General features: G+C 39.2%; 1 protein-coding gene across 17 annotated transcripts in view; it reads left to right on the forward strand.

Annotated features, from left to right (window-relative positions):
* LOC121871006 (potassium voltage-gated channel unc-103-like) overlaps positions 1–25,857 on the forward strand; it is a 113,934-nt gene that overhangs the window by 64,480 nt on the left and 23,597 nt on the right. For 6 of the 17 annotated variants that reach the window (XM_042373050.1, XM_042373049.1, XM_042373052.1 and 3 more), the window contains 7 exons: positions 155–241; positions 4,310–4,435; positions 8,877–9,018; positions 11,437–11,566; positions 11,931–12,079; positions 13,669–13,891; positions 22,341–22,514. In XM_042373050.1, the coding sequence (XP_042228984.1) occupies positions 155–241; positions 4,310–4,435; positions 8,877–9,018; positions 11,437–11,566; positions 11,931–12,079; positions 13,669–13,891; positions 22,341–22,514 (1,031 nt within the window). Of the gene's footprint in view, positions 1–154; positions 242–4,309; positions 4,436–8,876; positions 9,019–10,950; positions 11,039–11,436; positions 11,567–11,930; positions 12,080–13,668; positions 13,892–22,340; positions 22,515–25,857 lie in introns of those variants that run through there. The other 11 variants (XM_042373061.1, XM_042373059.1, XM_042373055.1 and 8 more) reach the window with 6 other exon arrangements.

Genomic DNA, 25,857 nt, shown 5'->3' on the forward strand with positions numbered 1-25,857 from the left:
AATTAAAGCAGAGAGAAATGGAATCCCAGCAAAAAATATTAGTTCATGCATACTAACACACAAACAATCAGTTAATCCACACACGACCCCTTAATATTTTAAGTACTATGTCCGTAGCTGGGGACTAACAACATGTGTGTATTTTCGTCCGTAGGGGTCCTTACCCAGCTCAAACGTAGCTTTACTGACCTCCGCCTGCACAGAGTGGAGGGTAAGGTGCATAGATCGGAGAGTAGATCGGGTAAGGCATTGTCCCAAAGGTATTTGCTGTACCCAGTAATTTTGATATTTTTGTTTATAGTCTCCCTGCAATGATGTCTTGTGCTAATACTTCAATTTTTTTTAGTCATAAAATTGTAGTTAATGTATCTTACAATTTTTTGGAGTTACCCTTTTATATGGCTTGTATGTGCGTATATCAAATTTTTAGTATTTTCAAATGCATTCATGACCTGTAGAATTTTTTGGGGTGTTATGCCCCAAGTAATATGAATCTTTCAAACCAACATTTTTAGTTCCCTTGTAAATATTTCTTTCCTAACTTTCTAAGTAAATTATAGCAAGCATATAATGTATATCTTACCCCCAAGAAAAACTTGAGATAGTTTTATAGAATTCCTCTATAATGAAGTCTTACATAGAATTTTGGTGTTTTAATACACTTATCTACACTTTATTTGTTTTGTATTATCTAGTAGTGTTGCCCCCCCCACCTTCCCCTCCCACCACCACCACTACTACCACCACCACCACCACCACCACCACCACCACCACCACCACAGTCAACATCAACAGTAACACCATAATTTTTATGTGTGCATTTTTTGCTGGAAAAACTCAAGTATTTTGGTAGTAACACTTCTCACTGTGTGTTTTTCTGTAGTATTGAGAATTCAGTCTGAGCAGCACTGTGTGGGTTGATGATCCATCTTAGTGGGTTGATGAACATGCTTATTAGTGGGTTGATGAACTTGCTTATTAGTGGGTTGATGAACTTGCTTATTAGTGGGTTGATGAACTTGCTTATTAGTGGGTTGATGAACTTGCTTATTAGTGGGTTGATGAACTTGCTTATCAGTGGGTTGATGAACTTGCTTATTAGTGGGTTGATGAACTTGCTTGGTTGTTTCCACAGTAACCTGCAGTACAGTATTTGATATATCTCTTTGTTATTATATTTCTGTTGTTTTTCTGAATCTCCTCTTTTTAAAACTCTCAGGTACGATATACAGTACTCGTCAGAGATATGAATGCATGGTTCTATTAAATATTTTACGCTACAGACTTTTTTACCCTTTTTGATGGAAACAGTATTTTGTGTATTGTACCTACTGTATTATAAAGGGTGCATGTTAACATACTGTATATATTGGGATGTTTCAGAATTGTCATGGAAATGATATTGGCAATTGTAGAGAGAATATCTGCACATACAGATTCAGTAATATGAATTAGGTGATACATTTTAAGACATTGAGGTAATGAAAGGACTTGTGTTGACGATGTTATAGTGTGTGTCAACTTATATTTCAGCATGTGGTTGGTTGATAGATTTTGCTGTGCAGTATTTATAATGCGAGGAACTTTTTTTGCCGGGACGCTTTACTCAAGTCCTCCAAATAGTTTTTATATATTTATTTATTTTTTTTATCTAAGAGCATTTGTTTATGGCTTATTCCCTGAGAACAAACATAGACTAAATAAACTTAAAAGTTACCGGTACACAGTAAATATTTATTAGATGGTACAGTATATTAAGTATAAGTGACATATTTGTGGTATTGAAGAACATCAGTAATATTGGTCTACAAATTATATATATTTCACCCTTCCCCTTACCTTGTCTATAGAATGAATAAAACCAACTTCATCTGAAAGATACATATATTGGTCTTGTGTTTTCTTGTTCAGAGTGTAATTTTTCTCTATTATTAAGTAATTTTGAAGCTGAGTGTTTTGGTTCAAATTTACAATGTAATATTTTGGTTAAAATTTTCTGCCAAGTACAGTAGTAAATTATGAAAGACTCTCAGTGCAGTACAGTACAGGTAATTTTGAAAGAGACATATGTGGCAGTGTTAATGTTAAATGTCTTATGTCTTAACCACATGAACTGTTATTAAGTGTTGCCATGTGTCAGAAGAGTTTAATTCCATTCTTTATACAGTACTGGGAAATTGATAATCATAATCAGCTGCAATATGTCCATTATATAAAGGGTTAGGGTCTCTTATCACTGATCAGATGATAGTACAGTATTGTATGGAGTGTACAATCAACAACAAAATCCTCCCTTTATATTTAATGTTTTTAAATGTTCGGGATTATTAGTTAACATTTCAGCCATCTTTGTGCTGTCACTAACATCCTAACTTATTTAAAAGTAATGAAAATGAAGTTAAGTGTTTGTATTTTTGGTACATTGTTGTGGGGTTCAGCAAAACTGCATTGTCTCTTAAAGAATAAAAAGCCATTCAAAAGATACTATGTTTGTTAGAAACTGTTTGGTTTATTGTGTATTTTACTGAACACATTTAGAAAATGGAGGCTGACACATTAGCCTGGGGAAAATATTTGGTGATATACAGTATATGTAATACATTAATTGATAGTTTAACTTTATGAATCACAGCAGATTATGTAACAGTAATTTTTGGCATTATGTACTAAATTAAGTAACTTTAATTTTTGTGAGGAAAAGTTATATGGTGTATGCTAATGTCTAGTGACTATAAATGCTTTGTTAACAATTGCCACCTTGACTTTAGCATTCAGTTCAAGTTTACTTCTGTCAAAAAGTGAAAAAAAACTTTTGGCATGATGTTTGCTGCTTTAAGTTTGTAAGGGATGCCAATGCATTACTTGATGTTTTAGTTGTGGTGCGGCATTGGATGTTGCACTGTAAGCATCACTACTCAACGTTTAGTCAATTACACGATGAAAGAGACAAGCGACAGTATTATCCTTGTAGTGCTCAATAACCAGTACCACCACCAACACTACCATCTCTGCCTTCACCTTTGATTTGTTTCTGTTAGAAACCTACCATTCTTCTCCAGCTGGTTGAGACATCTCTGTAATAATAGGCTTTGTATAAGCTTACATTAAGCTTTTATTACTCTAATACAGTATTTTGAAAAATTTTGTACAGTATAAAAATTTAGGTGTTTAGATACCAGCCAGAGTTGAATGAAATTCCTTGTGTTTCAATGTTCTGATTAGATTGTTTCATGCCTTTTTCCTTAACTCCTCTTCCTTAAAATTATTCTCTAATCTGTCTTCTGTAGACCTGAAAATTCCTATTAACAAATAGTATTAACAAAAAGAGAAGAGCTTAACTCAGTGCATGATGCATGGTACTGCAGGCAAAGTGATGATGCATGAGACATTAAATTAAGCAGATGCATCATGAAACTGCTACATTGCAGTGGATGAGCTCAAAGTCATCTTAGACATGACAGCTATACCTGGGAGATTGATTCAAATTTTTACATTCATGATGTGTTTACTTATCATTAGAACACTTAAAAAAGTATTTATTACTACATGTATACTACTACTTTACTCTCATTGATGTATTGCTTCTTTTGGGCATTAAAAAGAATGTCATAAGAGTTTAGTTGAAGTGTGCAAAGAAAATTAAGTGTGTCCATAGAGAGGAAGTCCTTGATCATGAATGGATCAGTTTAGTTGGAATCATCTCTGGATAGCAGTGGCTGAGCCAATCCAACTATCATGCTATTGTTACTGTTCAATAACAAGGGTGAAGGAAGGCACAACATAAAAGTGATAGGCTGCTGCCTGTGGAAGCCTGCCTCTGGCTACGTGTCTTAACATACTCCCATACAGTAATCATATTTTTAAAATCCCAGCATTATTTTTATATACTGTACTATGATGAAATTTTTATTATAGATCACTTAATTTTGAACATGATATTTATCAGATACAGTTAAGCACAGGTCTGGAATGTTCTTAAATCAATAATCAACCTAATATCAAGCCTTCGAAAAATTGAAGACTGATTTCTGTAAATGAAAAAATGTTCAAACATGAGTTACAGTTGGACCTGTTAACTTAATCTCCCAAGGCAAGTACAGTAGTACCTTATTTGTTGCTTTAGTATCCAAGTTGATAATAGCCCCTTGTAGTACTCCATTAAATCAGTCTATCATTATCAAAATTTCCAACACACCCTTTTTTGCATAGGGTTTGAAAAAAGTCCCTTATCACATACTAAGCTATTCCCCAGACCGCTCTCCTACTCCCTCACCCCCCCACGCCCACAATGAGGTCTTATGTCCCTCAGGAGCCCTCTCAAGTATGACCTCGGCGTTGGGTGTTGGAGGACGAGAATCAAGGTCAGCGTCCAGATGTACCTCTCCGGGGCCCCATGGAAAAGAGGATGTCCCACTCCTCACAAATGCTGCCCCTAGTAAGTCCTTAAACTCCTTCCCCCATGCTAACTCCTCAGGGCTCGCTCCCCCCCTCTTGCTAACTTTCCCATGATGACTCCTAATTCCTAGTGCTAGTTCCTCTGCCATGGTGCTGACTCCTCTCCCATATTGCTAACTCCTCTCCCATGGTGCCAGCTCATCTCTCATGGTGCCAACTCCTCTCCCATGGTGCCAGCTCTCCTTCTATGGTATCAGCTCCTCTCCCAAGGTACCAGCTCATCTCTCATGGTGCCAACTCCTCTCCCATGGTGCCAGCTCTCCTTCTATGGTATCAGCTCCTCTCCCATGGTGCCAGCTCATCTCTCATGGTGCCAACTCCTCTCCCATGGTGCCAGGTCTCCTTCTATGGTATCAGCTCCTCTCCCATGGTGCCAGCTCTCCTTCTATAGTATCAGCTCCTCTCCCATGGTGCCAGCTCATCTCTAATGGTGCCAACTCCCTCTCCCATGGTTGCCAGGTCTCCTTCTATGGTATCAGCTCCTCTCCCTATGGTGCCAGCTCCCTCCTCTAGTACCAACTCCTCTTCTGCAGCACGAGCTCCTCTAGCAGCACCAGCCCCTCCACCAGCTCCTCCCTCTATAGCACCAGCCTCCTCTAGCACCAGCTCCTCCTCTAGCACCAGCTCCTCCCCTCTAGCACCAACTCCTCCTCTAGCACCAGCTCCTCCTCTAGCACCAAGCTCCTCTCTAATGCAAGCTCCTACTTACAGCTCCTCCTCTAGCACCAGCTCACTCCTCTAGCACCAGCTCCTCCTCTAGCACCAGCTCCTCCTCTACTTACCAGCTCCTCCTCTAGTACCTCCTCCCTCTAGTACCAGCTCCTCCTCTAGTACAGCTCCTCCTCTAGTACCAGCTCCTCCTCTAGCACCACAATCACTCCTCTAGCACCAGCTCCTCCTCTGCCCAGCTCCTCTAGCACCAGCTCCCTCCCTCCCATGCCAACTCCTCCTCTAGCACCAGCTCCTCCTCTAGCACCAGCTCCTCCTCTAGCACCAGCTCCTCCTAGTACCAGCTCCTCCTCTAGCACCAGCTCCCTCCTAGCAGCACGAGCTCCTCCTCTAGCACCAGCTCCTCCTCTGCTTCCTCCAGCTCCTCCTCTAGTACCAGCTCACTCCTCTAGCACAGCTCCTCCTCTAGTACCAGCTCCTCCTCTAGCACCAGCTCCTCCCTCTGGCACCAGCTCCCTCCCTCTAGTACCAGCCCTCCTCCAGCACCAGCTCCTCCTCTAGCACGAGCTCCTCCTCTGCTGCTCCTCCTCTGCTTTCCAGCTCCTCCTCCTAGCACCAGCTCCTCCTCTAGTACCAGCTCCTCCTCTAGTACCAGCTCCTCCTCTAGTGCACCAGCTCCTCCTCTAGTACCAGCTCCTCCTCTACTTCAGCTCCTCCTCTGCTTTGAGTCACAGGCTCCTCCTCCAGTACCAGCTCTCTCTTTCCAACTCCTCCTCTAGTACCAGCTCACTCCTCTAGCTCCTCCAGCTCCTCCTCTAGTGCCAACTCCTCCTCTGTACCAGCTCCTCCTCCCTAGCAGCTCCTCCTCTAGCACAGCTCCTCCTCTACCAGCTCCTCCTCTACTTTGCCTCCTCTCTGCTTCCAGCTCCTCCTCTGCTTTTACTCACTCCTCTAGCACCAGCTCCTCCTCTAGTACCAGCTCCTCCTCTCTACTTTGAAACTCTCCTCTGTACAGCTCACCAACTCCTCTCTAGTACCAGCTCCTTCTCTCTAGTACCAGCTCCTCCTCTAATACTAGTACCAGCTCCTCCTCTAATACCAGCTCTCCTCCTAGCACCAGCTCCTCCTCTAGCCAGCTCAGCTCCTCCTCTAGTACCAGCTCCTCCTCTAGTGCCAGCTCCTCCTCTAGTACCAGCTCCTCCCCTCCTAGTACCAGCTCCTCCTCTAGTACCAGCTCCTCTGCTTCCACTCCTCCTCTAGTATAGCTCCTCCTCTAGTACCAGCTCCTCCTCTAGTACCAACTCCCTCCTCTGTTCCAGCTCCTCCCTCTAGTACCAACCTCCTCCTCTAGTACCAGCTCCTCCTCTAGCCAGCTCCTCCCTCTAGTACAGCTCCTCCTCTAGTACCAACTCCTCCTCTAGTACCAGCTCCTCCCCTCTAGTCTAATTCCCTCCTCTAGTACCAGCTCCTCCTCTAGTACCAGCACCGCTTTCCTCCTCACCAGCTCCTCCTCCTGCGCAGCTCCTCCTCTAACACAACTCCTCCTCTAGCACCAACTCCTTCCCTACCAGCTCCTCCTCTACTCCTCCTCTACTTTGGCTCCTCCTCTAGCTCCTCCTCTGTTCCAGCTCCCTCCTCTCCTCTAGTACCAACTCCTCCTCTAGCTCCTCCTCTAGCACCAGCTCCTCCTTCTAGCACCAGCTCCTCCCTCTAGCACCAGCTCCCCTCCTCTGAACTCACCAGCTCCTACCAGCACCAGCTCCTCCCTCTCCTCCTCTGCGTGCCAGCTCCTCCTCTAGTACCAGCTCCCTCCTCTAGTACCAGCTCCTCCCTCTAGTAACCAGCTCCTCTCTAGTACCAGCTCTCCTCTAGCACTCCAGCACCAGCTCCTCCTCTAATCACCCAGCTCCTCCTCTGCCTGCTCCTCCTCTAGCACCAGCTCCTCCTCTAGTACCAGCTCACTCCTCTAGCACCGCTTGCTCCTCCTCTAGTACCCTGCTTCCCTAGTACTCAGCTCCCCTCCCTCTAATGCCAGCTCCTCCCTCTAGTACCAGCTCCTCCTGGCACCAGCTCCTCCCTCTAGTACCAGCTCCTCCTAGTACCAGCTCCTCCTCTAGCACCACAGCTCCTCCTCCAGCTCCTCCTCTAGTTGCCTCAGCTCCTCCCTTCTAGCCAGCTCCTCCTCTAGTACCAGCTCCCTCCTACTAGTACCACAGCTCCTCCTCTAGTACCAGCTCCTTCCCAGCTCTTCAGCTCCTCCTCCCACACCTCCACTTCCCTAGCTCCTCCTCTAGTACCAGCTCCTCCCCTAGTACCAGCTCCTCCTGTAGCACTCCTCCTCTAGTACCAGCTCCTTCCCTAGTACCAGTACTCCTCCTCTGGTACCAGCTCCTTCCCTAGTACCAGCTCCTTCCCTACTACCAGCTCCTTCCCTACTACCAGCTCCTTCCCTAGTACCAGCTCCTCCTCTAGCACCAGCTCCTCCTCTAGTACCAGCTCCTCCTCTAGTACCAGCTCCTTCCCTACTACCAGCTCCTCTAGCACCAGCTCCTTCCCTACTACCAGCTCCTTCCCCAAGAAAATGTTGTCCCCTTTACAAAAATCTTCCACCACTTCATGTTTTGTTTCCCCTCCTACCAGAATCCAAATCGTCCCCATTTTTTGTTGCTGTCACCATTTCAACCCTGTGATCCCCCTTGCCTCCACCCATTTCAGTTTTTGTTCCACAGGCTCTCCATTTTTCTCTTACATCAGCCCCTTTAAACACTGTACATGGGGTAGAGTACAATATTATATGATCTGAATAATAGGACATGAAGCTACAAGTACAAAAGGGTTTATTTAGTATCTTGACCAATATTTCTGAGGCATTATCTGAAGATTTTTCTGAACAAATAAAATCCTGTCTCGGGAGAAGCGAAATGATTTTAATGTTAACCGGCAGTGCTTCATTGTATAAATATCAAGAAGTCTAGCGAAAACTGAGCTGTTTAAGTGAATGAATGCCTTTAGATATGACATATGCCAACCTTCTACTTACCTCTCAAGAATAATTTTCATAACTTTTCAAATGCAGCAGTCACAAGACTGGTCCTATTCACCAGTGACTAATGTAAACCTGTACAGTATCATACAGTATTCTAGAAAAGAGTTTTTAGTTTGGAAATTCTCACTATAATTTCTATAGCTACTGAGTAAAGGATGACAGATTCCCCATAGTAAGAAACAACATAAATTAATATTTTCCCAGAAGATCAGTCAGTGATTCAACATTCATATTTTGTTACAATGTCCAGCACCTTCAATAGTGGCATCATTCTTAATCCTAAGAACTTTCTTCAGAAACCTTAAATCTTGTCTTACAGACTTTTCTTATCTTTTATCACTGTCAGTCATGACTCTGATTACATAATCATTATTGTAACAGTTTTTGTTTTCGCTGAATATTAGTTATACACTTTTGAGTCATCAGTCATTTATTGTTTAAACCTTCTATTTCTGTCCTTAAAATATTTAGTTTAATTCATCCAAATTATAAGCTTCCTAAGCTCCCTTAAGACTTGAGTATTAAAGCTTATATACCTTAAAGTTAGATCCAGTTGACAATAGATCCTCAGCTAGTATACCATCTTCTTGTACCCAGTACTGTACGGTATGACCTTTTGTGGAACCTGATGACATGGCACACCTGAGACCCAGTACTGTTCTTTTAAACTCCTCTTTTCCCTGAATGACCTCGTATGGCCTGGTAGTTGCAGGTAGTGCCAGTCCCGAGAGACGACTCCATTCCCGTTACGCCAGCCTGACCTTACCCGTCGAGAGGCATCCTAGTACCGCCCACACTCAGGCCCACGAGGTTACAGAGGTCAACCAGCGCCTAGATGCTCTCACCAGGTAGTGGCTGACAGTCACTTAGGTTCTCCTGCATCTGGTTGTGGTTCTTTTTTGTGTTAATTTCTGTGACATGATCTAGATAGTGGCTGAGGTTTGGATGTATTTTTTTTTGTTTATGTTTTTTTATGTGGATTTTGCACTTGCATCAGTACAATAGCTTGCTTCAACTACACCCTCATCTCATGCCCTTATGAGATCAAAATTCATCACATCCACCAACACTCTTGACAGTATAAATTATATATTTTTAAGAATTTAATTCATGCAATCATAATACCTGTACAGTGAACTGGTGTAAGAAAAGTTTCAATATGTAAATATCCATGTGAAGATTTTGTTTGGTTAGTACTGTATACAGTACTGTATTATTATTGCATGTTACTTTTCTATAAATGAGTCATTATTTCATATGGATATCCATGAGTTTATTCTAATTATCAAGAAATCTTGGGCAAGATATGGGGCTTTTCCTATTCACTTATTCGTGTAGATACTATTTACTGGATGTTACCTCAGTGTTTGTAGGAAATAGTCCTTCTTCAGAGACATAATTTTATTTTATTTCACCTTCTGGGGTGTGACAAATTTTTATTTGATTTTTTCCAGAGTTGTCATACCCACTTCCCAAGTGACAGCTTTTCCTACAGTAAGGCTACGTGCACATTGAGACACAAGACAGTGCAGAGCAGGGTATACACAGAGCAGGGCAGCACAGCAGAATGTAAAATAGGTGTGGTGTGCACATTGACCAGCAGTCTGTCTTGCTGCATGGTAGATTCATGGCGAGCTCGCGAGACAAATCCACGTGTCGAGCAAAACCTGTGTTTCACTCACTATGCCACGCAACTCAACACAGGCCTGTGCATGCTCTGTGTTGCCCTGCATTCTAGTGTGCGGTCTCTGACTTGAAATAACTAGACGCAAAAAACTGCACTGCCTGCACTGTATCTCTTGTTTGCCTGCATCTCAATGTGTGCCTAGGCTAACAGTTCCACTTAAAGTGACAGCTCTTCCCAGTGACAGCACCATCCTCCCACACACTAGGGATTTCTATTAAGGACAGCTTTTAAAATGACAGTTTCTTCTGAGTTAATGGTCCTCCCATAGGGACATATCTCTCTGTTATGATAGGTTCTTCTACTACAACAGTTCCTCCCACACCGCCAGCCACTCCCACAGGAACAAGTTCTTCCAGAGAGACAGCTTTTATAGTGATGGGGTTTGATGATGGTGGAATCTGTTCCAATGATAACCCTTCCCACAGCCACAGTTCCTCCCACAATGGTACTCCTGTTTCAGAGAGCTCTTATCTTACTGGCACTTCCTCCCTCAGCAGCAGACTCTCCAACAACTAAACTTCTTTTTACAATGACCTGTCACTACATCACAGTGGTAACTCAGAAAACTAAGAGATTTTCCTCATGTGATACTATTTTCTACAATACCTAGTGATTCAGTTGTGCTCATTGTGATGGATTGTCCTATAGCAATGTTTTTAACCATGCTATTATCTTCTGAGTAGATCACTTCCCAAAGCTAAATTCTCTCACAGAGACCTTTTGATCTACTGTGTTCTCTTTGCCCTACAAGACACCACATTAACTGGATTTACCCTTGGACTAAAGGTACCCCATTTCTCTATAGCTCTGTCATATATATTATCACTTTTTCCCTTTTTGCACTTTTTTTTTCATTACTTAGATATCATGTATTTAGATCATCACAAAAATAATCAGAAGTTATTTTGGAGTACTGTACTCTGTGCATGATGTTGGAAAACACTTTTATTTTTTCAAATATAAATTAGAGTTTTGTGTTGCAGACCACCTTGTGTGTGCCAGGTACTTGTCTTGTGTTTGTTTCCCTCACATGTCTGTATCCTTGTGTCTTTTTTCTGTTTGGTTGAGAGCATGGTCATCTTTGTTTACACAGGGGATGAGGATGATGATGATGATGATGATGATGATGACTTTAAAGATGATGTCCTTCGCCTATACATTAGAATGGACCAATTTAGCAGGTATGACAGATAGAATTAGACTGACACCTTAGCACATCAAGAACAATAGAAGTACTTTTGCAATATATTTGTTAATCCATGTTACCTGCATGTTATTTTGCTCTTATCAAATATTCCTCTCAATTAAATGACAGTTTTATAAAAGAAAAGGCTATAAATTTAAAAGTAAAAAGTCATAATGTCATTTTTATTGTTCATTTTTTTCATTTATAATGCATAAGAAATTATTCAGATGACCCTTTCATTTAAAAGTTGAGGTACATCATATACCTGCAGCCCTTCAATCTGAGTTACTGTCATCAAAACCAACCTGTGTACTGAGACTAGGAATTTACTATTTTTAATGTAACTGTTGTTCATAATAATTTATTAATCTTTTGTAAAACTCCTCCCACCAGACAAATGCAGCACTTGGAGATGCGTGTCACGTCAGACATTGCTCACATCCTCGCTCTTCTACAACAACAACAACAACATCAACAGCATCAACATACTTCAGTCTCACCGTCCCAGATGGACTCTGATCAGGCAAGGACTTGTTTTGGTTCTTATTTCTGTGTGAGTGTGTGAGTGGGTGTGGGCTGTCGGGCGTGTGCGAGTCTGGTTTTCATATGGACATTGTAGAAATGATAAAGATACAAATATGAAGCTGAGGCAGCTACTATACTGTACTTGTAATAAGACTTGTACCATGTAATAGAAATTGATTTTAAATGATGATGTCAGCCCCGTGGTTTGGAACAAGAAATGAAGATGAAATACTGAGCAGGATGAGAACTAAGAATTTGGATGCTAAAAGTATTAGACTTGAAATTTGAAAGTTCTTGAATCAACTGCAAATTGTATAATAGAATTTAGTACTGTAATTATATATATACTTTTCCTCCTACAGAGTCCTGAGAGTCGTCGTGGAGGAGTTAATGGCTCTCGAGGAGGGAGTGGTCGAGAGGGGAGGGTGTTCCGGCGAGCAGCATCCTTACATGATGAAACCCCCCACCACTCACGACATCACTACTGTTCTCTTGAGATCACACGACCACAGTAAGCTCTCCATTTGATGAGTGTTATAAACAATCATACAGCAAACTGACTTAATAGAAAAACTTAGGAATATAGCCATGTGGTAATTTCATGAAGACTACTTTATTGATAAACAAGCCCCATTTTATTTGTATCTTATGTTGAATGCAAAATACCATACCATAATTTAATCAGAGAAGAATTATGTATAGTAGGTGGTACTTTGATTTGTATTCCATATTTTCCCCAGTCAGGCATCTTTCTTAAATCTTTCTTGATGATTGATTGACCGTTCATCATTATCTTACCTATAACTCTTGTCTAACTATTTATCAGTATCTAATATCATACCTCCATTTATTTAGCTGGGTGGTTGTGTATAGTTTTTCCATACCATTCTAGTTCTTGAACACTAACCTTTCCCCCTTTAAATTATATTACCTTTCCATTTGTTCCATATTTTATTCTACTTCCCTGTCTTCTTCAATTTACTTCATTCATGCTTTCTTTATTCCATCAGCATACAGTATGTCCATTTTCATCATTTACCCAAATCTTTTGACCATTCCATCTACTTCCTTTAACTTAGCTGGGGTTGGAGGCAGGTTCGTACAGGGTAATGATATACAATAGACCCTCATTATATCACAAGAGTGGGACAGAGAATTACTATAAAACATAAAAATGCAATTTTTCAGTATATACAGTACGTACAGTATTTTGATAGAAAATATAGGGGATGGGATTGGAGCCCCCAAAAATACTAAATAATTTCTTTGATGTTTATCTTGCCTGACCACACCCACTGCTAGACAGCCTCAGCGCAAGTTGATTCAATATCTTGATTTTTTCATCGGTGGAAAAAGCCTTATGAAATTTCATGGTGCTTGGAGTGGTAGAAGAAGCATATGAGGTATTGATAGGAACTGGCAACTGTTGTATGTCATTGAAAGTTATGAAGGGGCAGAGCAAGTGTCCACACAGCAGAGCGCTTGAGTGTACAAGAGCAATTGAATGTGATTGGCTTTGAGTGACAGGCTGTTGCCGTCACCTAGTGAGACAGGTGGGAAACTTTCCTCGTCATCAGTTCGTGAATGTGGTTGTCCATTTAAAAATATTAAATTTTTCTTGGCTGGCTTATATCATTTAATAAAGAGGTTGGACCATGCAGTAAAGAAAAATGGTAATTTGGTATGCTGTAAAATAAAGAAAACAATAAAAGAAAAAGAAAAGTAACAGAGACCTGACCGATCGCCCAAGTGGCTAACAAGCCAATCAGTGGTGAAGAGGTATAAAAGTAAAGTGAAGAATCGAAAAATAACAAGGGTCTGCTGTTTACATGATATCAACCCCAGCCTGAATTTTTAGTTGCCAACAGCACTTACATTATGAATTAGTGTATTACTTTTTTAAGTTATTTTAAGGATAGTATTTGACAGGCAATATTTTATTTATCTCAATTTCAGCGATCTTTTATTGCAATGACCTAGATAGATACTGCACCAGAAGACATGCCAAAATAACCTACTATCTCTCTCTCTGTTATTTTTGGAAGTGATTATCTAATATTTTCAGATACACTGTACTGCTATAATGTAATGTGTTTACAGGGTAGAGGACTTGTTAGGTCATTCGAGTGATGGCTCCACACATCAGGGTCTTGACTTTCGGGAAGTGAGTGGCGCCCTTGGAGCTAGCAGCGGGCCAGGACGAGGGGGTGTAGGGGTTACCACCAGACAATGTCCCTCCATGCCCCTCACACCAGACTTGGACCCAGATGCCCTTAGGCCATCCCCACCACGCAGCCAATCTCAACCCTCAGACCTAACACAGGTAAACAAAGCACTGTAAGGAAGATGTGGTGGGATAAGTCTTAAGCCCTATAAATATATATGGTTTATTTTACAGGTTGTGCTTCAGGGTGGACCCCCTGAGTTAAAACTGTGTATTTATGATGAATTTGATTACAGGTTTCAGATCTACATGTTAAACATATGTGTGATAATCAGTTTAAATTTTCAGACAGACACACAGTGGTTGTGAAGGTTAGTCAGTTTGGGTTTATTGAGAGATTACTTCATTAATATCTGAGTAAGATTATTGCATGGGAATAATTTAATCTGTTTTGAAGAACAATGAGTTGGCTACTATATATTAAATGATTGTTGGTTTCTTAAAAGTATTTGAGGAAAATAATCACGTGTATATGGAGTAGACATTTTTAAGAATGCATCTGTCCCCATGGTGTTTTGCAAAAATGTAGTGTAAATTTTCTTGTATTAAAAAAATATAAGGAATATTACATTGTTACATCTTTATTTATTCCCAGTGCATACATCAGCTACCCATAGCTGAAGAAAATTTTTCATAAATAGCAGTTTACTTTTTTTGGTAAGCTCAACTTCACCACCTTTAGCAATTCTATATACCTGAGCTCTTAACTGTACCCCGTACTATTTGCAGCTTCTCTCATATGGCATGACATTACAGCAAAGTCCCTTAACTGTCAACTCTATTTTCCTCCTTAATATTTTTCCCTCTTCAGTCTTCTCAATCTGGAGCTTTTCCATTTATTTATCCACTTAAATGCTATCCAGTTGAAGCACAATAGAATTCAGATATGTACATCGCGCAGCTAAGCATCTCTCCCTCTTACTGTCCCCTACATATCTTCTGCCTCTACCACCTCCCCTCTTTCCCCATTAAGCTCTATTAAACAAATGGTGTGTGTTGGATGATCATTTCCTCCCTGGGTATCGTAACATATTGAACTAATGTGACAACAGGAGTCCACTAACTTGTTGACCATTATAATTATCATGTCTTTATCAATAAAACTTAATCTTTCTCACACAGTGTTGCAATTTTGATGATAGTATTTTTGCAAAAGAAATTTTTTAAACACCTTGAGTACTGTACCATTTTCCAAAACTCTACAGTTTACAACAAATCATCACAATTGTCAACAAACATGAAAAAAGTACGGCAAATCTACCCAGACACAGTATCAGTTTGTTAACATAAGTCAAAGAAGATAAGGGTTAATGAGAATATATCGAGTATGTCAGTCAACTGGATCTGTTCTCCAGTGAAACGTATAATTACAGTATACCTAATGAAAGAAGAAACTGAGGAGTGCATTATGAAAGATCATATCATAGAAGGCTCAGTATGGGATGACTTTTGTGTGAGATTTGTGTGATTTTGAAATTCATTGAAATGTGTGTGTTTCAACATGTGTGTACATGTGTGCACTTAAATGCATGTGTGTATGTGTGTGTGTGTACATAAGACTTGTTTTCTTGTCTGCTTATCCATGTGTCTTTTTGTGTTTGTGTCTAGCTATATACTGTACATACAGATATTCATATATATGAATGGATCAGAGCCAGAGTCTGCTACCTCACAAAGACAGTGATTTGACAAAGTGATATCTAGAATTTTGCTTCTAAAATCAGTATTTGATTGAATTGCTAAATACAGTACTTTGGTTTATATATTGGTTATAATACAGTACCTGTACTGTACTGTATATACAAATGCTATGTATTTAGAGATTAAAATTATTTTGACTGCCAATACGTATGTTACTTTTCAAATTTTAGGAGATACTGTACTGTAATAGAGTTGAGTATATCTTGCCACCCACTAAACCTGTGTGAGGATAAAACTTCTTCCTGTATAATTGGAGAAAGTAGACTTTTGCCTTACAGTAAATAAATCTAAGAGTGCAGGTGTATTTATGGTCAAACAGTAAGACAAAATATTCTCAAGATCTTCATCACTATCATCATACAACACTTTTGATCACTAAGCAGCTCCTCCTGGACCTCCTGAGACATTAGTGAGTGAGTTGTAACAATTTGTTGCCTTATTGAGAATTAGATAGTTACCATAGTTACCATAGCAACAAGATACTAGTGGTGCCACATATTGGTCGTTGATGAAACTAGGTAGCATGATTCTGGCAGGAAAAAAATTATATCTACTGTATCCTCTTATTCACTTAACTCTGACTGTGATCTACCCATATATTAATATATGTGTGTGTGTGTTTGTGTGTGTATGCGCGCGTGCATGCATGCGTGCAGATTAACGTGTATAAATCGATTTTTGTATGCATAGTGGAATTTACTCTTTGATGTGCTTACTCCCTGTGCATTTTGTGTGCTAATGTTGATTTAGTGTGTGTTGTGGTTGTATGGGTGGATTTTTTGTTTATCATAATTTCTCATTTTATTGTTTGTCTCGTTAATTTTGGAGTAATAATCCCTGCTCAAGGTTAATAAACAGGTTATTTGCTTGCTTGTGTTAATATATACAGTATATATACAGTGATCTCCCCATTTGCCAGAATACCTGATCCCCGAGACTCTTCAATAGCCAGAATTGAAATCGGGCTGAATTTCCGAGAAAACTCTATCCATTACAGGTCTGGGCCTGGGAATAAATTTTCCAATGCATCCCCACATGCCTAGCTGGCCAAGCTGCTTGGATCACTTAGTTCATATACTGCTGCCATTGTAGAAGGTTGATCCCCCACTAGCTGCTGTTTTTGCATACAATTTGTGTTGTGTAGTGCTGTACATTACTGTACCAGGACACAATCAGCCAAGAATACGTACAGTAATAAAACAGTATTAAGGCATAGTGATTTTTTTTGTGGGGGGGGGGGTGAATAGCCCACCCGGGCACAGGTCATTGGCCCACAACGGGGCCTCGGGGGGCGATAAAATAAGATTAAAAAGAAATTAAAAATAAAAGAGAAAAGTGTATTAATCTACACCACGAAGATGCCGGACTGTACATCCCCCACCCCGACAATGGGTGACCTGATATTGCATCAGGTCAGGTCAATAACATGACCCACTAATTCACAAGCCACCTCCATCGCTAGTGTTAAATAGTAAAACGTTATTACTGTTACGTATTACATTCAGCAGAGAGGACAGTGTCTGCCTACTCAGCATCTGCTGGTGAGTACAGTATATAAAGTAGAGTAGTAGTATACAGTACATTATTTACTGTGATTACAATGTATTGAACTTGTTCAGTGGTGTTTGCATAAATAAATACTGTACAGCTCCGTTTGTGGTGCATCGTTTAGAGTCGGAAAAATATTCCCCAATGCAGAGTGGAAAATTCCACTGTCTTGTTTGTGAGTGACACACAGCCCCACTCGCTACTTGGACGCCCATATCATAGAGATTTTTTATTTTTAAATACAGTATATTTATTTAACCAGGTTTTTAGATAAACTATTCAGGATTATTTGTATAAAAAAAGTGGGGTTTCTAAGTTAATTAGAACTTACTTTATATACTCTTATCAACATTTCTTACTTTTTTTTTCATAAAAGAATTGAGTCCCCATTATTATGTCATGTCAAAATATTTTATTTAAGGATCTTTTATTGCAATGGTCTTGCAGAGAATTTATTTAGTATCATTATGGCATTAAATTCATCTCCCTAACACTATTAGAACAGATGCTGTGAATAAAAATTTATACACTTTGGCTAGCCATAAATATTTTTACTTGTGCCCTTGGTCTGAATGTTATGGGAGAGTGTTTTTCCATGCAAGATGAGATGAGTACAGTATTTTCTCGATTTAACAAACTAATTCGATTCACTCCTTTCCGTTAAATCGAAATATCCGCGAAATCAAATTTCTGGTGGAGTTGTTTACATCTGCTCAGTCTGTGTCCTGCCACTACTGCACGTGTTGTACACTGCTACCTCTCGGTCTACAACTCAGTCAACTAACTACTGTGCTTAGACATCATGACAAAAGTCTCTCAGAAGTCTCAGAAAGGAAGTAGCTTGGGGGAGAAAATAAAAAAGAGTGCAGCTATCAATTGGAAAAAAGTTTGGAAATTATAACAAAAAATTTAAAGCAAACACCGAACCCCCTAGTTGAAGGTAAGCCATGAATAATGTTTCAATGTACATATCATGTGTCTGATGTGTCTCCGTAGCTGTGAGCGTATTAACGGAATTAATATAGATTTAGCAAACTAGTTCACTAAACCGAGTGAAAAATAAAGGAAAAAATTCCTTCCGCTAAGTCAAGAGTTCGTTATTTCGGATTCCGTTAAATTGAGTACTGTAGTTTAGAGTCGAGATGAGATGCATAGTTTTGTCTCACGGAAAAATTTCCCCGACAGCCAGAAATATTCAGGGATGTGGGCTAGTGTCAGTCTGTGCTAGATCCATAGTTTAGACTCGGAAACTTTTCCCAATACCCGGGCCGAGAGAGCTCTGCACCAATTGTTCCGACCAATGGGGATATCACTGTGTGTGTGTGTGTATATATATATATAGACAGTATAGTCAGCACTGCTAGTGACCATGAAGTTTGTGCTCATCAACATTGTTAGTGACCATGAGGTTTGTGCTCTCTTACAGATTTACTTATTTTTTAAGTTGATTGTCTCAAGATTCAGACCACACATGGCCTTACAACTTGTGATGTGTTCTGGTGTTGTAATGTTGCCTCATGGTAATTATATCTGGGAAGTGTCTCTAGTACTATATCATTTAATTTACTTCAAATTTGAAGAAAAACTCCATGATATAATGTAGTGTACTAGAGTGTTTGGGATGATGTTTTCTCATGGTTACCATTATTCAAATTCTTCTACTATCATCAACATCTGTTATTATTATTTTTATTTTATTTTTTTTATATTTTTTTAATGATGCTAGGACTAGAAGTCTCTTCAGATGTAGACTACCAGCCTCTGAGGTCCCAGAAATCAGCATAGAAGCTGTTGTTCCTTGTTTAATCACCAGGCTTATAGAATTGGGAGAAAAATTCTTCTCTATAATATGGATTTATTTCCCCTATAATTATGTGGAGCTCAACCTTTTGACTGCAGCCTGTGATAGATTTATCATGCACCATGTGCACAATACTGTAATCACGATAAGATTAAGTTCTTAAAAGAAAAGTCATGTTTTCATCTTATGCAGCAGGCTAATGGGAACAAAAGAATAAATATATACTGTATCTAGTTTGGTTTAGCCATGGTGAAGAGCCTAGAGATTGGGGGACGTAGAGCCCTGTAGGACACAATCTATGACACTTCACTTGGTGCACAACTTTAAAAATTTATGCCAAAATATTGGCAGGCAGCTGGCTTATCACACCCTCTATAGCGGTTATCTCTATTTGCTTTTCATAGCCATAGGGTTAATCAGTCTTGATTGGTGTCAGCACTCAGCATGGGCCACTTAATTTTGTAGCAGAGTTCTTCATGGTTCATAATTATAATTATTATGTTATCATGATAACCAGGGTCACCACAAGGGTTTGTGCAGGTAATTCAGTAGACTTTGTTTTTTGGAATGTTTGGAGAATTAGTGGTGCGGGATTTATAAGAGTTCTGATATCTTAAGAGAATATTTTTGAGTTGCCTTCAGTATATAATGCAGAAACAATTTGATGTTACAATCAGAAATTTTATTAAAAACATAGATAAATTAAACAACATTTGAAGAGAAACTGTACTAGTCATCAAACTTGTAGCACTCCATTTGATAGCTTTTGGATATCATAGATAGTAGACAAGCTTATGTTGTATTTAGACATAATGGAGGCCTTATTAACACCTCTGTCCAGCTGGTTACATATGTAACAGCATTAGTATGAAACACTACTCCTTGATGCTGGTACTCTTCTTTGGCCTTGCCAAAGATATTTTAAGGGTTTGAGAGCACCTATTAAAATGAATGGTGCAAACCATAGGGAAAATGTGGGGTTGTGTGGGTAAGTTGTGTTAGGAAACATATGGGAGGAATGATGGTTTGTAAACAATGCCTCACTCAGCACTGCAGATAATTACAGTACAATATTTGTTTACCACGCCTAATTTGAAATTCCAGAGCCGTCAGTTTTTTAAGAGATCTATGGAATGGGGAATTAGGATATATGCCAGTTTCTCAAGTTTCTCAAGCACTGGATGAGAGTGAGATTATTGCTTGATCTGTCATGGTAGTAAATTTATTTGTGAAATCTATGATACACTGTATTATTATTCCATTATTTTGATGGTAAAGCTGCTCCTTACTACTCATCTCATTTATCTTAAAGGAAAAATATTACTCATAAACTTAGCAGCTGCAGAATATAATGTGCTATCAGTTATTAATCTTGACAGTCAAAAAGTGTTCTTGGTCTTGGAAAATTTGATCTGAAGGAAATCGCTTTTCCACATCAGTTGCCGTCGTAAATGCCTCTGAATTGTATTAGAGTAGATAAGAATAGTACATTTATCAAACAATGGTATACATGGCTTCAAGCTGTAATTAAAAACACATTTGGTGGTTCTAATCTCACGAAGAAGGTCTTTCATTTTCAAGCTTTTTATGTTGTCACTCCAGTGGTAGGTAATGAAGTGCTCCTGCCTTTGTAACTTTTCTGAGAAAGCTTAGCTTCATGTGCAGCTCTTTGAAGAGACACTTTTACTGTCATCTAAATTCTGTATGGTCTGTTGATGAGAGTTTTAGTTGTACACTCACCCACAGATGACTAAATGGTTTGCCATGGGTAAATAGATTTAGGTCTTAAGTGACTTACAATGATTGTTCATTTGGATGCTGTTTCTTAAAGTAAAGCAAATTCTTGTCAAGATCCTTCATGTCCTTATTGGAAATATTCTTTCTTGTTTTTGATGGGTATATCAGCTTCTAGATTTTTTCAGTAGTTGTTTGATTGCCAGTATGCAAATTAAGTTTTCAAGACTAATGTACTGTATCGAGCTAGCTAGTAATTGTAATTTTGAGTGAAAATTAGTCATGCATTGCTCCATACTGCAGTATTTGGGTGTTAGAAATGGCATGCATAATTTAAAGAAGTGAAGGTATTTCATTAGATATTTGTGATTAGTGACTGTACAGTATGTGAAAAGAATGGACCAGCAGCTGAAAACATTTAACTCCTTGAAAGATTTGATGGTGAATGAAATAGCTGTGTGTGTGTGCTTGTATATCTCTTTATAGATTGTGTTTATTTGTGGATGTATTTATTTTTAAGTGTACTTTTGTTGATTCGTTGCTCTGCTAATATGTGTGTAAATATTTTGGTACCTGTGAATGCATTGGTATTATACTGTATTTATGTTTTTGTATTATTTGTATGTCTTGTCCAGAACCAATGCTCATTCTATGCATGACAGTACAGTATATGTTTAAGTACATATGAGTCTAAACATCTGTGTATACAGTACATACAAATGAGTGAATCTGTGTACACATGGACTACTAACATTTCATTAAGGGGAATAATTATTGGATTTGGCAATTCTAATTATTATCAAGACATAATGAAAAACTTAGTCTTGGAATGATTTGTTGTGCTTTGTTCACAAATTTAATGAAAAGTAGAAAACCATAATATAATGTAACCATTTTATGGAGAAAAAAATCTAAATTCTGCTTTTTGTCGGTATTTAACTTAATGGTCCTTCACAGTCTCACACTGCGACATGTAACACTTTGCCATGTATCATACTGCAGTAATGTACTGCATTGCAAGTACAGTGTATTTGCAGTGTCTTGCTATCATTGTAATATGCATTATTAGTCATAGTGTGTTAATTTCTGACTGACTTACTGCGCATTGTGTTACAGTATGTAGGGTGTGTGTAATTCATAGTGTTACATGTAACAGTGTGTGGAATATATGTAACCTGTTATATGCAGTGGAATGTGAGACTTTTAAGTGTTATGTGTAGCAATATTTGGTGTCCACATTTCTCATGGTGTTACTTGTATCATTATGAAGAGAATGTGTGACTCAGTGTTACATGTAATGCTGTATTGACCATGGGTGTCCTAGTCAATAGTGTTGCAGTGTGTTGTTATGTCTGACATAGAGTATGATACATGAAAGCGTGTAGACCAGTGTTACATGTGTAAGTGACTCACAGTACAAGATATCACAGCTTGGTAGCCATGCCTTGCTCACACAATAATTCGTCACATGCTGTTGGTCTTTGCTAGCTTACTATATAACATATCACAGCATGATAACCATCTCTGGCTCATCTGGCCATGAGTTCCATTGTGGTTCTCATGGTTGGTTCACAGAATAACATGTAACATAGCATCATTGCCATGCCCGGGGTCACAGCATTACATGTAACAAAGCATCAAAACTAATTCAGACATAATATTATAAAATGCACGAGCGTGGATCAAATGTTGACTTGAGGTATGTGGGGTTCGGACTTGTATCTGTGACTAACTTGGGCCATGGCGGATGTGGTGCTGCTGCAGGCCCGGTGGCGTCGTAAGTGCCGCTCACCCCTGCAAGGCGCAGCCCTCGATCCCTGGGCACCCCGTCGGGAGGACTCCAGGGGCTCTGAGCCTGAATCCTGGGGCGACTTCCGATCCCTCACCGAAGCGCCCATCGCTAGACTAGAGTCGCTGGACGAGATGGAATCGTTGTCTGTGAGTTCCTGACAACGCAGCCCAAACCACGCACCACAGAAACCACCACCCCTCGCTCCTTTCTCTGCCTGCTGCGCTGACATAACTACACATGCATTCTCTTACTCATGCACGAATTCACTCATTTCTATTACCTTCTCATACATTATGTTACAATCACATTTTCACTATCCCCATCCTATCCATCAACATCCTTATAATCAACATTTGCTGTCCAATAACCTCCTCACTACAGTTCGCTCATAGTTACCAATATAACTTTTACTACCTTCATCCTGATTATCAATATTCCTGCCACTTCAATTCACAACAATCATCATAACTTACCACCACTTTTATCATTGCCCAACCAATCATTCATTATTTATATTACTAAGATTTAACTATGACAATTCATCTTTAGCATAATTCATTGTCTTAACAACACCATTTTCCTGATCATTCCTTCATTAATACCATGTCACCACCACCACTGCCTGCCCTACCACCACATCAATGCTCACACACTTACTACTTTATTACCACTTTGTTACTGTTATTAACCACATTATTATTGCTTGAACACCACTCAGGCACCACTTTTATCAGTACCTCTGTATCACTACCACTAATTATATCTTACCACCTTAACACTACTCTTCACCCAAGCATCAGTTTATTACTATCCCTTCACTGTCCTTAACTTACCCTGCCAATTCCACAGCACCAATGCACCACTGTTCACTCAAGTACCATTTCCAAACCACCTTGTCATCCCCATAACCTACCTTACCTCCATATCACACTGCTAACTTTAACAGTCCATGGTGTAGACATGTCCCAGTAAAGATGGAAGCATCATTTTCATCAACAAGTGTTTATTATTGTTTGTGTTTTGCTTTTTTTTTTTCATTGTGATTAAAATGTATATTACAGATTCTTACTTCGGAAAAAAAAAGACAGTTGTTGATGAAAAGTACATAGCACACTTTCTTTTGTTAGATGTTAACAACAATGGCAAAATCATGAACAATAAATGGTTACCCCCTATCTTAGGCCTTGCATGCTAGGTCCTTCGGTTTATTGCTGCTGTTTAATGCATAACTCGCCACACATTTTTTTTTGCTTTATATTTTATTTTAGAAACCGTATATTTCATCGTTAGTTCGTTAAATACCTTTAAATGAATGATGACCTAATGAAATTGATATACTGTACCTAGATTAACATATTAATATATAATTCATATAAATAGCACTTAATTTTAGTTTATATACACAAGAATTTGATGATCTAGAATAAACATGATTTCATGTAGTTTGCATACTAATTGAATTGCTGTGTTTTATGCTAATAAGAAAGATATGTAGCATATATAAATAATAATAATAATATAGCTGGTCTATTGTTTCTCAAAAGTGCCAGGTATTCTAAAGAATTCACTAGTGCTTGAAACACTACAAAGCCAAAGACTTGAGAATAAAAAGAAATACTATACTTCAATAAAAGATCACAAAAGTGACAGTTCGACTTCTATCCTTAACTTTAAATACTTCCTCACCATATAATTCTTCTTCACCATACCCTGTTCAAGATCATAAGCTATCAAAAAGAGAAAGGTCTTAAGTTGTTCTTAAAGGCCTTCACAGAAGTCAGCTGCTTCATGGATGCAGGCGACCGATTGTATAATCTGGGTGCTGTACAGTATAGGAAAAGGACTGGGCAGCAAAATGACATTTCCGTTCTGCTCTTTACTCGAGGCGTGGCAGATCATCACTGCTACACAAAGTCATTTCGGAACTTGTGGACAGAGGATTTAATAGGTTGGCCAAATACTTAGGATCACCAAACATACAGTACTGTAGTACCCTAAAAGTCTTTAGGCAGAGTTTAAACTCTATCCTAGCTTTAATTGGAAACCAATGCAATTCTATCAAGAATGGGGTAATGGAAGTCCTCGGTGGGAGAGAAAAATGAGCATGGCAACCCTATCCAACACTGTCTGAACTTTTTTCGGTAGATAATTAGGTAGGCAGACCCATAAAGAGTTACAATAGTCAACCCGAGACAAAATAATTGAATGTAATAGTATCACAAGACACTGTCTCTCCAGAATCTGTTTAACAGTATACAGATTTTGAATTTGAAAACTGCAACTCTTAACTACTGAATCTGCATGCTCTTTAAAATTCAGTTTTGAGTAAAAAAATATGCCAAGATTATGAACAGAAAATTGAGCCAAAAATAAATACTGTACAGAAACAGAAAAAAAAATCAAGAGTGAGAATGATATAGATTTTGTGTTGTCAATAGTATGAGAAACAACTGAGACCCTGCAATTGTGTGTAAATGAGGCAGAAAGACAGATCAGCAACCTGGGAATTGGTAAAAAATTTTGTGATGCCATATGCCAGCAGGGTCTACCATTAGACAACACATTATGCTTGTTTGCTCAGACGGCATCCCACCTACACTGCCAACTCGAGCAGATGGCAAATCTTATTTTTGGCTTCATGTCAGTGGCAGTTAGAGGGGAATGATGTGCCACAGAGCAAAGCAAGACCAGGAGGGAGGACATTCCTGTGCAAGTGTTTATTACCAAATCATTATGAATTTTACATAATGCAGTTTCAGTTGAATGGTGCTTCCTTTAGGCTGACTGGACCAGAGGGATCATTCCATTTCTCTCTCTAAAGGAGGAAGTAATTTATCCAGCATAGAACACCTTGTGATCTTTGATAAGAATGAGAGACCAGGTTTTTTAAAAAAATGGATGCAATAAAGTCTGTTTCTCAGATTGCACAAAATTACCCTCTGCAAAGCAATTATTTATAATTATACAAATAAAGTCTGCAGCATGTTCATAAACTAGTGATACCTAGATGTATTTAAAGGATCACGACAACAAAAAAATCTTCAAATTCTTGATCTAGTGTAGAATGTCATTCACCACTACAGGACAAAATGTTGAAAGAGTGTTGAATTTGGGTATTGTAAAACATATAAACATGAAAACAATACTGCATATGCTTGTATTTATTATAGATACCAAGAGTTATGAGCTGTATCAAGTGCCATAAATATTTGTAAGCTGGGTACATGTCACCACTTGTAACTGGGCACACGCAACCCAGCCACACGGCTCACATGACACTAGCCAGCCATGATGTTAACACCACCACTCCACACCCCTGACAAACAGACATTTATTGAGTTTAGGTATTATAGTTAGCCACTAAACAAGCAGGAATGGAATGATAGTGGTGGTGATACACAACCCTCGCATACAGTTGTGTAAGAAGCTCATTATCTCAAATTTTTCTCCTGGGGGGACCTCAACTGTGCTTAGGGCTTAACAGTGCAC

Source organism: Homarus americanus, unplaced genomic scaffold (genome assembly GCF_018991925.1).
Source record: "Homarus americanus isolate GMGI-L3 unplaced genomic scaffold, GMGI_Hamer_2.0 scaffold52512, whole genome shotgun sequence".
In the NCBI taxonomy this organism is placed as follows: Eukaryota; Metazoa; Arthropoda; class Malacostraca; order Decapoda; family Nephropidae; genus Homarus; species Homarus americanus.